At 41.9% G+C, this 14383-nt stretch overlaps 1 protein-coding gene across 2 annotated transcripts in view; it reads right to left on the reverse strand.

Moving 5' to 3' along the window:
* The window catches only part of MPP7 (membrane protein, palmitoylated 7 (MAGUK p55 subfamily member 7)), a 134378-nt gene that overhangs the window by 86134 nt on the left and 33861 nt on the right, over positions 1-14383 (reverse strand). For both annotated transcript variants that reach the window (XM_004693051.2, XM_012732657.1), the window contains exon 2: positions 2668-2817. In XM_004693051.2, the coding sequence (XP_004693108.2) occupies positions 2668-2704 (37 nt within the window). In that variant the 5' untranslated portion in view covers positions 2705-2817. The remainder of the gene's footprint in view (positions 1-2667; positions 2818-14383) is intronic.

Consider the following 14383-nt stretch of genomic DNA (forward strand, 5'->3'; position numbering starts at 1 on the left):
TATTTAAATCATTATAAAATTGTATGTGCATTTCGCTTTAGATATTATATTTCAAGTTCTGTATTTGTAAAAAAAAAACTGAATGAATGAATAAAACTGAAACTAACACAGGTATGATGCAGGAAAGGAGAGTCTGTAAAATTAAAAACAGAATGGCACAGGAATAAAGTTGAGATTAACTCTAACTACAGGCATACGTTAACACTTCGGCTACCACGAGATATGTCCACGGAAATGTGCAATTAAGTAAATGGAAGGTGTGTGGGCTCCAGGTCTCTCAAGCTGGAGTGAGAATTTGTAGATGAGTAAAGGGAGGAGCTAGAACAGTGCATTTGCCGAGACATCAGCAAGAGATCCCCCTGCACAGCTGCAGATGACGACACGTGAACTGAGCCTGTGTATGTGTGTGATGTGCACACACGCGTCGGTGTGCCAAGGAGCTTATGCACAATCCACAGAAATGACATATTCTGTGCAATTAAAAACCAAAGACATAAAACAGCACAGAAGTGAATGCTGATGTCAGTCACTAAGAGAGTCAAACTGAGAGAGAAGAGGAGGTTGGGGAAGGGAGAGGATGGCCCTAAAGGTTTCTTTCCTGTCTCATCGATGCATCTTTGACACCAAGGCTACTTTCACTTATTTCATATTTTTCTCAGTGACATAAATAAGCAGGAAAGGGAAGAGGGAGAAGAGGCAAAAGTTTTCCAGCAGAGGACTTTCCCACTTGAGCGCTGTGTGCCCGGGGCCACTGGGGCCAGTGCTGGCCTGCTGCCTGTTGGACACTGCAGCTCTGTTTCCCTGGAGACCTGACAAAGAGCAGCAAGGACACTGCTGGGCGCCACTCCTGGTGGCAAAAATGACCCAAGGGGCAAACTGCAAAACCAGGGAACCGTAAACCTCTCAGAGCACACCACACTTTGGGGCTTCCCTAAATCAACACTGGGAGTAAACACGTCTTTCTCAGCCAGATTTTGACCTTGTTGGGACACACAAGTCAAAACACACAGCAAAAAATACACCAAGTCTAAGTCAAAAGGACACTTTAAATTTACACCAAGCAAGCCAGCTACGTGTGGGAAAGTCCTTCTTAAATTCTAAATAGCCTACGATATTTTTCATGACTGACACCTAAATTGCCCTATAAACTATAAATACCCATTTTAATCATTCCCTGAGTTAGACGTAAGCAACAATATTTTGCATTCAATTACACTAAGGCGTTTTGGGTGAGTAGCAAGGCATAAAACTAATTCACTACACAACTGTAATAAATTTATGGTCCAAATAAATTTTATCTATAATTTCCCAAACCACCATGGAAAGTTAAATCATTCATTTTATATAGTACAATACAATGTGGGACTATATAAAAACTAAAAACCAGGAAAAAAACTCTCCAAAGGCGCTGGCTTCCTTGAGAAAAATGTTAATGTCTTAAGAAAGAAAGAAAAAACAAAAGCTTAGATAATTTAACAATCAAAGTCGCTTCCTACAAAATAAAAAGCTAAAAAATACTGGTTCGTTGGTGTAAATCGCTGAGGAAAAAAACATTCTAGATAAAGACAAGACTAAAACTGCCAAAGTAGAAGTACAGGTTTGCTCGAGATAGAGCGACATGTGCAAACACTACACAGAGCTGGGCCCACCTGCCACGGCCTTTCTAGAATGATGGTGCCAGTGACATGCAGCCAGAGATGCCATCTCGGCGGGCCACCGAAGGGGACCAAAGTCAGTTGAGGCCGTGCAGCACAGAACACATATTCTTTTCAGTCATGCCCTATACTACCACTTCTTGTGATGAATCCTTAGAAATGCAGGGAATGGCTCCCCAGTCCCACTCACTGTCTGTGTCAAGAGTTCTAGAAAGATTCTGGAGAGCCTCAAGCCAAAAGAGCTCTGACCTCTACCACACCACTTTCTGCAACCGGTCAGAAGGAGGGGGTTCTCTGTCTCTGTCTCTCTCTCTCTCTCTCTCTCTCTCTCTCTCTCTCTCTCTCTCTCTCTCACGCACACTCATACACACATGTGCACATATACACATGTGTACACATACCTGTGCATGCACGCATTGAAATATTTCCCTTGCTAAGAAATCTTCACTCTAAGTATCACTAAGTCTTCAGAATCAGGTGAGATATCTTACTGTTTTCACTGAATTCCTTAAAGACATACATCAACTTCAGAAGAGTTCCTATTTCTGATGACAAATTCGGAGAATGGGCTATGCCTGATGTTTTGGTTCTTAAATGAAGAGTGAGACAGGCTTGAAGTCACGTATGGCAAAAGGTTCTCATGTGTTCTTAAATCAGAGTGAAAGGTAATATGAGCACCCTGGTATTTGCCAAACTTTTCCGTATGTTTAAAATACTGAATATTTTTTAAAGAACTGTAAATGCATGGTGTTATTCCAAGACACAAGACAGCAGGGACGCACCCATGCCCAGCATCAGTGCCCGGCATCGTCCTCAGAGAAAGCAACAGCCAGTCCCTCCAGTCACTTGTAATTTCGAAGGGCAAGCCAGGTTTATATGATGCCCCTTTGGTTGGTTACAAAAAAAAAACAAGCACGTCTGGCTTGCACTTGCTTAAAGCAACACGCCTTTTCACTGTGAACAAGATGATTTCAAGGAGGAGGGAAGGAAGCTGCCCCTCCTGGGCACATACCTGTGTCACTCCCAGATCCTGCTGACAGAGCTGGCATGATGCAGGCAGCAGGATGGGGCCCGCTCCACACTCTGGCTCAGACAGCCCCGGGGAATTCCAGCTCCACAGCCCGCACCGTCCACCAAGATTTATATGTCACGCAGGCTGTTTCTACAAGGGAAAGGCACACTTTAAGAAGAAGGCATATTCCTCCATACCAGCATTCTCAAAGTTTTATCCTAATGACCAGAAAGGTGACGATTCTTCAGAATTTTTTTCTACAGACTATACACAAATAGTAAGTGTGAAGGTTTATGATCCTGCTGTGAGATTTCTAATTAAAAACATGAAAATTTTTCCTGCAGGTATCAACGCTTCCTTAAAGAGTTTTTGCACGTTGGTCTGAGAGCTGTTGGCTGCATCAACAGAGAACTTGGAGGACTTTTGGTAAACCAATGCCATATGAAAGTTCCTTCCCTCTGCCATAGTTTTAAGCTATATTTCTAAATGTAGAACAGGACTCTACAAATTGTCAACAACTTATCACCAATTGTAATTAAATAGCTCATCCCAAAATAATGACTGCCAAGTTCTCGACTGAAAACTGCAAATGCCCTTGAGAGCACGCCAGCACAGAAGCTAGATGCTATTCAAGACTGAGAACTGTGTCAATAATCTCAACTAAATGTAAAAAGCCACGCTTATCAACAAAAGAAAAACCTTTTAATAAAAACTAAGCTTTGATGTATCTTGCAAAATATCAATTTTTTTCAATAAGTGGGATACACTGTTTACCCCAAAACAGTGAAGACATTACTATATCATAACTAAGAGTAGGGCTCTACAGTTTGACCTAATTGCTAATCCTGCTAGTTCTTCATATCCTAAACGCAAATGGTGAGAACAGCTATTCTGAACTGTCTGATAAATACAGTGTCTAGTGGATGGCAAAGCAGCAATAAAAGCTGGTTATTCGGACTATGCCATTCTCTTTCAAGTAAGTAAGAATATAAAGTGAAAACAAAAGAAAGTAGCAAGACTATAATTTACACTGGCCTGACACCTAGAAGGAGGCCATGTGGTTTAAATTTGAGCCACTGCTGCCTAATAATGGAAAATACACTGTATTTACACTTTTTTAGAAACCAGAAGACCTGCACAATGTGTGTAAGTTCCTTTTCATGCATTTTCCCCAGCTGCCTGAAAGCAAACATAGTAATTTAAAAGCACATTTTAACATATATTAATAAGAAAAACGGATACTGTAAATACAGGGGAAAAAGGCTCACTTCAATTCTTAAAGACCCTAAATTACAGAATAAAGAAAAGCAAGCTTGCCAGATTTCACTTTTAGAAGTTTAAACTGTACATTTCTATGAAGGCCTTCCAAATCAGCTTTCTGATAATCAAAATGAACATTAATATTAAAAAATCACCAAATAGTCATTCTTGGATCAGACTATTTGGTGCAATGCCTTGAACTTCATATTCGTACTAAGTTTGACAGCGCTAAATATGCACACCAATCCACACAGAGAGGGTTGTTAATTAGAGATATGAGGGCTGTTATTTTAAAAACCAAGTAAAAATGTAAATCACAAAGTTAAATACCTAAAATTGGGCAAAAAAGACAAAGCAAAGTCTCATTAATTCCAGTCTCTAAAGTTGCTTTACCCAATAATTTTAAAAAGCAACGCTGCTTTGCTTTCTTAAGCTATTCTAGCAATCAGGATTAAAATTCAGCTACAAAAAAGTGTTCCTTAATTCAAACACAACGAAAGTCAAGAACAGACCATACATAATTTAAAGAATACATCCAATTAGTAGACTTTTGTTTTGTTGCCAAGAAAGAAAGGAAAAATGGTTAAAATTTGTAAAGTGTGTGCATACATATTTCTACCATTAGGATAATAAATAATGCATATTTTTATTTATGCATGTATGTGGGTAGGTATTAAGTATATATATCTGTGTATGTATGTATATAATTTAGTTTTTGTGCCATGAAAAGTCAATGTTTCATGTTAAACAACCACATACACCACCTAATAAGTCAACTTATGTTTTAATAAACATGCCACAAATACTAAGGCAACCTTACATTCCACATCAAAACATCCATCTGAGTTGGCATTGCTGTATCTATATCTATCTATCTATCTATCTATCTATCTATCTGTCTATCTATGTCTTACAGGAAAGGCCAAAGCAATTTCTCACTTTTTACTTCATAAAGAACACTCAAGGTTAAATTTTTCCAAAGTAATATTACTTAAGAAATACATGCTACAAAGTAATTATCTTCTCCAGAATATGCACAGGTATATTAATACAAAATAAATGGTTTGATAAAATCCTAACCAATAAAATGCTTAATGTTTTGTGGAACGAAGTAGAGTTGCTAGGCTCAACTTTCAAATTGAGTTAGATGTTTGTAGTAATCATGGTATTTTCTTTGGCTAATTTCATTGAAAATGCTTTGGAATTTGTCAGAACCCAGTCATAATTATTACTGACTGTTGTATGGAATCAATTTACTACAACACAAAAATACCAGCTGTTATAGCATGTCCTAAGAGGGATTACCGAATATTCTTAAATTGAAGTTCAATCCATCTTTCCATAAAAATGAGAGAGACCCAAACGCCAGGCACATAACAGGGGTATCAAGTGCACCTGAAGCATTTACAATACCCAACAGAACGATTACAACCCGCCTTTCAAAAGGCTTATTTTTGAAATTTCATTATTCCAGTTGTACTTCGCTTCTATATATCACACTATATCAGGTTCTTCTGGCTCCAATCATGTGGAAACAGTGGAAATATGTGATGGTCTACAGCTTACACTGTTCAATGTCTACCAGTTCTCAGCGCCCCCGTGGCACTCCTGACATCTAGTGGCCAACTTCAGAAGTGCAAGTATTTATAGCAGTTATTTTTTAATTTTCAGTAAAGCACAAACTGCCTTAATTGCTCCCAGTAAAATATTCATTTCATCTGAAAAAAATTTCACCTATGTGAACACACACAAAATTAAAGAAAAAGCACACACTCCTGTATCTCCTCTACCCTCAATACTTCACTACTATACACCTCTGACACCAGATGTGGTTTTCCAACATCAAGAAATCCTGCAACAGCAGAAGTAATATCCCAGAATTTAATTCAATTCTGACACTACCTCCCTGGGGGAAGTATCAGATCCCACAGGTTAAGGCCTCGATCCTACCAGACTGTACCCACAGACACTTCAGATGTCAACAGCAAGCACAGGTTGGATTAATTTGCGAGCACAGCTCACAGAACTAGAAAAGCAGTCACCTATTAGCTTATCAATTTGGTTAGAAAAGGCTATAACTCAAGATAGTCACAGGCAAAGTGTGAGAGAGGAGCTAGACTTCCATGCCCTCTCGCTGTGCCCCCAAGTCTCCAGGTAGTCACCAACTCACCAGCTCCTGAATAAACTCTTGTCCTTTAGGGGTGTGATGGAGGCTTCATTACACAGCAGTGACCGATTAGATTAGCCACTGGCCACTGGTTATTGAAGTCTCTCCCTGAAGTCTCTCCCTCTAGGACCCCTAGGGGGTCCTAGAACACTGGCTGTAAGTCATCACCCCGTCTTTCTACCCCACAATCCTCACTGCACAGCAGAAAAGAGGGAACTTCAAATCCAGATCGGGTCCTGTCACACCTCCACCTTCTGGCTATTATTTAAATATTAAACGTCTTAAACATTTTTTTCAATTTTTTATCTTTCAAAACTACATGCAAAATAACATGTGGAATTTTAAGCAATGCAGTTACAAATCCTAAAATCACATCACATTTGAGTATTTTCTATTCAAAGAATCATGGACTCTGTCAGTATGCACACAAAAATTACAACTATGCTTACAATTTTCAACATATTAAGTCACTATATGTAAGAAACTACGCTTCATACAACCTAGCACAAAATTCTAGATGTCAAAAAAGGGGGGAAAAGTGTAAAAGCTTAAAAACCCCACATTTTAAAAATCCACCAGGACTCACTAAATACAAAAGTAACATGTCTCTTTACAAATTGAAAGGATACCAAAGGAACAGAAACGGATCCCAGAGAATCCTACAATCCTTGAAAAACTTAAAAGAGAAAGTAAGAGAAATGCAGCTTTATCATCCCAGGGTGGGGAGACCCAAGCGGCAAAGCCTCTGCCGGGCCAGCCCACTCGTGCAGAAGAGCCAATCTGCTGAGCCGGTCAGCGCTCCAGGGCAAACACGGTGGCCACGTTCACTCGCTCGCCCTCACCTGGAAGCACAGGCGGCCTCATCCGCATGCCCCGCTCCTGACGGCCACCCAGGGCCTCTGCACACCTGTCTCCTCTTGTCCCCAAAACCAGCGCCTCGCTGCTGCTGTGCCCACCCTCTGCGCCTCATGCTGGGACACTTTCATGTTGGCCCTTTTGAATTATATTTATTTTCTGTCAGCCTCCACCAAAATAGTCTTCAAGTTCACAAATTAACCATCAACGCCCCAGTGTTTGTGCCGTATTTTAGGTCTCTCCTCTAATTCTTGGGGACTAAGAAGAATGACAACTTCCTCATTTCATTTTCCGTAACTAATCTCAATTCCAGATCCCCACTGCTATTCCCAGCATCCCAGCATCCCACTGATACTCCCTTAAGCCCTCTTCACTGGAGAAACAGACCTTGGCAGCATGTGTAATAATTAAGATACATCAGTGTAATTTTATATTTTGTGAGGGGCCTATGCAACCCTCTAGATTTCCTGGAGCGAGGAATTCTCATCCCTGCATGTCCCTTAAAAACGGCAGAACAGCCCCTATTCAGAAGTACTTCTCCGCGTGACCAACTCTGACCTTCCATGAGTTGGCTCCCTGCAAGCCGAGTCACCTCATGGCTCTCCTAGTGCGGAGGCAGCACTGCTTAATGAAGGGACTAGGCTTTTGAAATGAGACAGACCCCAGCTCTGCCTGCCTGACGCCAAGATGTTGGCCAGACTATTTAATGAAATGAGATTAAACTCAATGACAGAAGTAAAACACCCAGCCTATCATAGCCAATCAACGGGCAACAACTTTTATTAACACTTTCAACCTCATTTTCATCACTCTCACTTTCTCACTTCTTCTAATTTAACGAAGTTGTGGAGGGACTATAATGAAAAGAATAGACTCTGGTGGGAGAAAGACCAGCCCCCCGATTCCACCACTTTGTACATGCAAGGTATGAGACCTTTGGAAACCATTTAAAACATTGGGCTATTTATTTACCTGCTTATATATGTGCATATGTGTTTGTGTATATGTATCAGACAGCATTGAGTACATACAATTTCCAAGACAGTAAGTGAAAAACTCAACATACATTATCACCGTTAATGCTCACAGTAATCCTGTGACATACTACTGTCTTACATATGAAGAAATTAGACTTTAAGCAACTTACCCTTCAGCCCGCAGCTTGAAAGCATTCTACTGTCAGACTCCAGTACCCATAGTTACCCAAATCCACAATGCTGCCCCCTCTCCTCTTATTCAAATGCTTGCATTCTGTTTCCTCAACTGTCAGATATCATCTGTGACTATTCTATATGGTTAAACAAAACATACCAAAGCCCTGTATTCAAACAGTAGCTCCAGGCTTCTCTCAATCGTTTCCTTAATGTCCTTGTTTTATTTAGTCCTTTTTATTTACAAATAAGAGTCCATTCCCTATCCCACTGCTTGTCAGTTACCTAAGAGCATGGCTTCCCTGATAAACCCCAAAACTCACACAGGATCAGAAAATAATATTCTCAGCCATGAATCCATTGATCTGGAACATTGGTGAGTAGATGAATCTATGAAATCATTTCCCTATATATCACAATATTTCCAAAGCCTATGGTCATATCTTGCAAGTAGCTGAGGAAACTGCTCCTTTGTGTCCCAGAGGGAGCCTGGCCACATACAGGCTTCATTTCCACATCCTCCAGATCTTTACAAAATAAGGGCCTCGGGGCAAAGAATTCCAGGAAAATAAAATCAAGAAAGCTTAGGAGTTGAGCAGAAAGATAACAGGTTCTCTTATCTCCAATAGGTGAAACCACAAAGGCAGTATGGCTCAGCTTACTGGAGTTAATGTGTAGGTAGGTGGTATTTTTCCTCCTTCACTTCTGAGCCTTTCAGGGAATGGATAAAAATACCATAGATTGCTAAATAGAAACTTAAACTTAGAAAACTGATTTGGAGGCGAATAGGTGACTGTGGAAAAGCTGGACCACCTTCTCCCATAAGGAAGGAGGAAGAATGGCCAGACCTGTAATCACTCCAGAGGCCGGCTCAGCAAAAGCATGTGTGAGCATGTGTGGCAAGCACAGTGTGAGCGCCAACCCACGTGTGAGGACAGTGGGCACCCGCCAGCTCAGGGGCCCGCACAGGCGATGGGGCAGAGTGTGAAGTCAGGAAGGCCAAAGGCTCCTGGGCGTGGAAGCTGATGCTCTCATAGCTGTAGTGGGGAACTTGCCGCCTAGACCTCTAGTCTGCCGAGTGCTTCACGTCGTGACCACAGTGACTAGCCACCCTGCCTCTTTGGGGCAAAAGTGGGCGATGGACAGAGCGTGAGGTGCCGTGCACATGGGGGGTCTGGTGCACACGTCCACACTCTCCGTCGTCCACAAGCATGGTGGGGCTCCTCTATTATGGGAAGATTTATTCGAAGACACCAGAAACTCAGCAGTGGGCAACATTGACAAAGTCCCCGCCTTCTCGTGGCTTACATTCCAGCAGGAAGACAGGCCACAGGCCACACAAAACAGCAGACACACATAGGAGTCTGCTGGGGCCTCGGAGGGAGAGTAAGTGCGGGTGGGGGTGATGGAGATTTTCAAAAGGGACCCGAGGGCAAGCACAAGACCCACTCGGGGGAGACTGGTGACGTAGGAGCCACGTGAGCTGCGTCCACGTACCCAGGGTTTGCACCATTTGCCATTGTTCGTGCGCCTCTCCCCTCGCAAGAATGCAAGACTAGGAAGTGACTTCCAGCTGGTGGCCATATGGCCTTTAATTTGTTTCCTGGCCTTGCATTACACTGTTGTGTTTTGCTTTGTTTTGTTTTGTTCATTCAGATGCCTTCACTAATCCTAAGACTTCTTGCCATAAACTAATTGTAGGGCGAGTTTCTCCTGTCTCCACAGAGGGCAGCGTGAGGACCCTCGTGTCTGCAGGCCACTGCGCCACGTGGCCTGCTTCTGTGAAAGGTTCTTTTGTGTCAACATTTCCACTGGTTTTCGAACAATGACTGGCATGTTCCTCTCCTTAGCAACTTAATTCTTGTTCCATCTTCACATGAAGCATTGGAAATAGTAACCTTTTCCCTTTTCCATTCATTTCACCTTAGAAACAAAAATAATCCTTTTCAGAGCTGAAATACGCCAGTTAAAATGTACGGAGCCTAGTCAGCGGTTCCAGCACTGACATTAATGAAGTTTAAGCACTGAAGTGTTACTAGTTAAAGAAAATAACATTAAGGGTACGTGATTGATCGGCTATTCCGAAAACCGTGTTTGGGTGCCCCTGACCCCAAAAGTGAGGGTCTCTTCCTAGGCCCACAGATCCTGCTGTAGTCAATGCAGGAATCATTATTTGTGCATCTGAAAACATAGCTACCTTTTCTCATCTTTGCCAGCTGACTTTGTGCCAGGTAAGACTTTCATCAATGACTAGGACTCGAAATGTGGGGACCCTCCACCCTTTTCAAGAGATGTACTTCTCTGGATATTTCTAATTTCCCAGCTCCTGGTTTCTCCTCAGAGCCTGTCATCTCTTCCTCTGCCTGGCATCTGTCGCTACCACCGCAGTCTCTCTGATACTGTACCATGTGTCCCAGGGCTCAAATTTCTTCTCGGCAGCCCCTGAGCTGGTATCCAAATTGGGCTGTCATCCGGTTAGCGCAGTGTCGGCAAGACAGAAAGCAGCCCGGGTGCAGCCCCTGAGACACCAACTCCCTGGACACACACTCTTCTTTTTCCTTCCTTAAGGGAGAAACTCGGAGCTGGTGGTGTTCTCCTGGCTGTGGCCGAATTGCTTGGGGGAGGTGGTTTTAAGGGCGGCAAAATGCAGTGAATTTTCCTATCTGGGTCAATGTGACTCTTCTTGGCTTTTGTTCACTTGGGTGTTGCAACCATTAACTAGTTTCTGGAGTTCTCGCTGAGGAATTGGGCTTTATAGTGCAGTTAAAGTCAGCTCCACTGCAGGGGAACCGTGGCCCTGCGTGTGCTTCTCTGTGGCTTGCTGGTATCAGGTCCTGGGCACACTTGGATTTAGCTCCCTTCATTGCTGGGACATGTTGCTGAGTGATTTCCTGTGTCTTCACAGGACCAGTAGAAGCTTTATAGCTAAAGAGTTATAGTTGGTGACTCTGTTATAACTTAATGGTAAGTTCAATAAGCAGATATATTCTATTTTTATGCATGTTAACAGCTGGACTAGAAAATGATGTATAACTTTAATAAGACTTGCTTTGTTGGTTGATTTACCTTTTTTTTTTTTTTAAGATTTATTTATTTGTACAGAACTGGGGTACAGGCCAGAAATGCGGAGGGTGAGAGGCTTCACCAGAGACAGAGTAGGGAGCAGAACAGGCATATCAACGAAGTACACTGCTGAGGGGAGCAGCGGGCAGGTCAGGAGAGGTCTGCTGCGCCATGTGGTCACCTCCAGGGCAGGCAGGAATTGAACTCATGCGGAAGTGGCTTTAGCTTCTCAGTGCTGTGCTTTAACCCACTGCACCACCAGGGAGGGCCGGTTGATTTACTTCTAGGTCTCTCTTGAAATTACTTAGAATTGTGGTTAATGCTGTGCTGACAGGTTAATAAGGAAAGATCCAGTGTGTTGTATTCTTCAGCTCCTGGCGTAGTACACGCCATACAGGGGGACAATTCCCATGTTCCTCAACCCCTCAGGGCTCAGTGTCTCTCTTGGACATTAATCTGCCAACTTTGTAAATACAGTGACCCTCAGGCTGCATGTCCTCACCTCCCACCCATCCTGCACACTAATCACCTACAGCTCCAAATAAAGCTCTCTGCTGACTCAACAGCACTGTCATGGTAAAGTTTAAATACTTTAAAATGATGCATGCTCTCCATGCCTACCAGCTCCTTCCAAGACAGGGAAAAAAAAAAAAAAAAAAAAAAGCACACTAATACTCTCCCAAATTTTCCATAAAACTACTTACAGATTTTGGCACACACCATGTTTCATGACTTTGTATATTTGCTTACTCTAGTTCTGCTTCAGCTTCAAAAATCTGAGCATCACATACACTTGTTGTCATCGTGTCTAATGGTGGCAAGCAAAGTGGGCCTTCAAGAGTGAGAAAGTAATTCCTACTTAACACAGTCTTAATATTCTTAAACTATACAGCAATTCCTTTTGAAATCAGCAGGGGGTGCCAGAATTCCATTTTTTGAAAGGAAAACTGAAATTATGCTAATAACAAAAGCAATTCTCATCACCTCAGATAGTGTTTAAAATTCAAAAATATACATTTCTAGTAAAAATGGAATTTGGAAATTTAAAAAAAGGTATCAACTTAACCTGGACACATTTTTTTTATAAATTAAAATTAAGTAAATTTAAAAGAACCACATGATTATACACCAAAATTCTAAAAGGGATTATACCTTCTCAATCAACAATTTAACACGCAGAAGTTTATCCTAAGAAATGATCAAAAAGTATGTAAACAATTTAATAAAACCATGGGAAAGCATTCAAGTTTTCAGTAATAGCTCTCTTCACCACACTTCCGACTTCATCACAGGAATTAACTCAACGCCTAAATATTTTGACACCTGCACCAACATGAGGGGCCTCTATTCTTCACCTCTGTAATCAAACTTTGCAATCTGTTTCACTCTTGATCTTCTAGTTAACACTCTTCTAAGCTAGTTCCTATTTCATTTTCAGTTTTGGTTTTGCAATTCCGGAAAGGCACTAACAAGAATGATCACATTTTAGATAGAACAGTAGGTCTCAAACTAACTGCAAAATCAACCCCTGTATTTTGTCACTTTGCTTATAGTTATCAAATGGTCATCAAACACTGCGCTGTGCATTGAACACACTGGCTCATAATGGAATAATATTTGACTGGGGGTGAGGGGGTGTTCAAAAGAGCTAGAGTACAGGCCTGAGGTGGCAGGGGAAGAGAAGGGAGGTGAGAGAATTCACCAGAGACAGAGTGGGGAGCAGAACAGGCAGCTCTACTGGAATACACTGCTGAGGGGAGCTGGGGGTGAGGCTGGAGAGGTCTGCTGTGCCCTGTGGGTCACCTCCTGGTCGGGGATGGAAACGCATACCATAGTGGTGATAGCGCTGAGATTAATCCCTAGGCCACCAGGGAGGTCCCAATATTTATTTAAAATCAACTCCACTTCTAAAATTTTGAATCAGAGTCTAAATTTTTCCTGTGCTTTTAGTCTTTAATTTCAGAGACTCGAGTAAACTGAGGGCTGTCACACTCAGAGGTCTCTCAAGCAGATATTCCTCAGGGTGAGCCACAGTCATTGCCAGATCTCTATTCTATCTGGAGGAAGGAATGATGGGACTGAAAAATAAAGCACCAGACCACCTGGGAATTTATGAAGCTTGCTATGTAGTATTAGGAGCCAGGTCTTATTCAGCCTGGGTCATGATCCCAGAAAACTGTACCACATCTATGATATCTCCCCCATTGCAATCCATTTCCTAGACAATCTGCTATCAGTCACTGTTTTCTTCAATCCCTAAAAAGGATAGAAATGTGTCTACCTTTTAAACAAAAGATTAAAAGGCAACCAGGTGAAATTTTTCCCAGCGTGGCAGTATCATCTCTTGATAGTAGAAACTCAGTTACCTTTTAGGCTTCTGTGAAATGTGAAATCTCTGTAGATAACACTAACAAGTGGCCAGTCTGCTGGAGCAGAAGCTTCCACTTGAGACAGAGTGTCCAGCAGACACTCCCACGTAGCTGCAAGTTTATTCTGTTTCCTAAAGTTTATCTCTATCTTCTCATTTGCATGTCTCTAAAGATGAGAATTATCTTTGCTTTTTGCCAAGAGAAAAGTTGACAGAGGGAGAATGTACTGAAATGCCAAGTCCCTGCCAAAAACAGACTGGGAATTAAAGGTAGGATTTCAGTTTTAAATCCCACAGGCCTTCAGGAGCTGTTAAGCATGCGATTGGCCAGCTAAATGTAAGGAAAACAAGGTCTCCAACACCTACAGTCAACAAACTGGGCCAAATTCAGGAGGTAATCTGAAAAAGGAGAAATGATAAACACATGGCATAGGAACAGAGATCACGCACATTTTTCCTTATCACTTGTGGGTTGATACTAAGATTAAACAAAAAAAAAAGCCTTTTCCTTGATTTTTCTAACAATTTCATAGCGCAAACGTCATTATTTCCCATCTGTTGAAAAGGGATGTTTCTACTCTAGCCACTCTTATGTGAGTTATCTTCAAATATCTGTTTAGATCAAGAAAAGATGCTGATGTCTCAAAAAGACTCTTTCTATGTTCCCCTAAATCACTTGAGAAGAAGTGCAAAGCCAATAATTTCTCAAGCTAGCCCAAATTCCTAAAGGAAAAATCATAGCTGCCCATGTTGTGAACATCTTGGTGGAGGGTGTCTTGTGGTTCAGGATCTGTCTCTTTGCCCTGTACAGTAAGTTGCTATGGAGAGGGAAGCAGGGAGAAAGAGCCTAGT

The sequence above is a fragment of the Condylura cristata genome, unplaced genomic scaffold (assembly GCF_000260355.1).
Source record: "Condylura cristata isolate star-nosed mole 26May11 unplaced genomic scaffold, ConCri1.0 scaffold00035, whole genome shotgun sequence".
NCBI classification, from domain to species: Eukaryota; Metazoa; Chordata; class Mammalia; order Eulipotyphla; family Talpidae; genus Condylura; species Condylura cristata.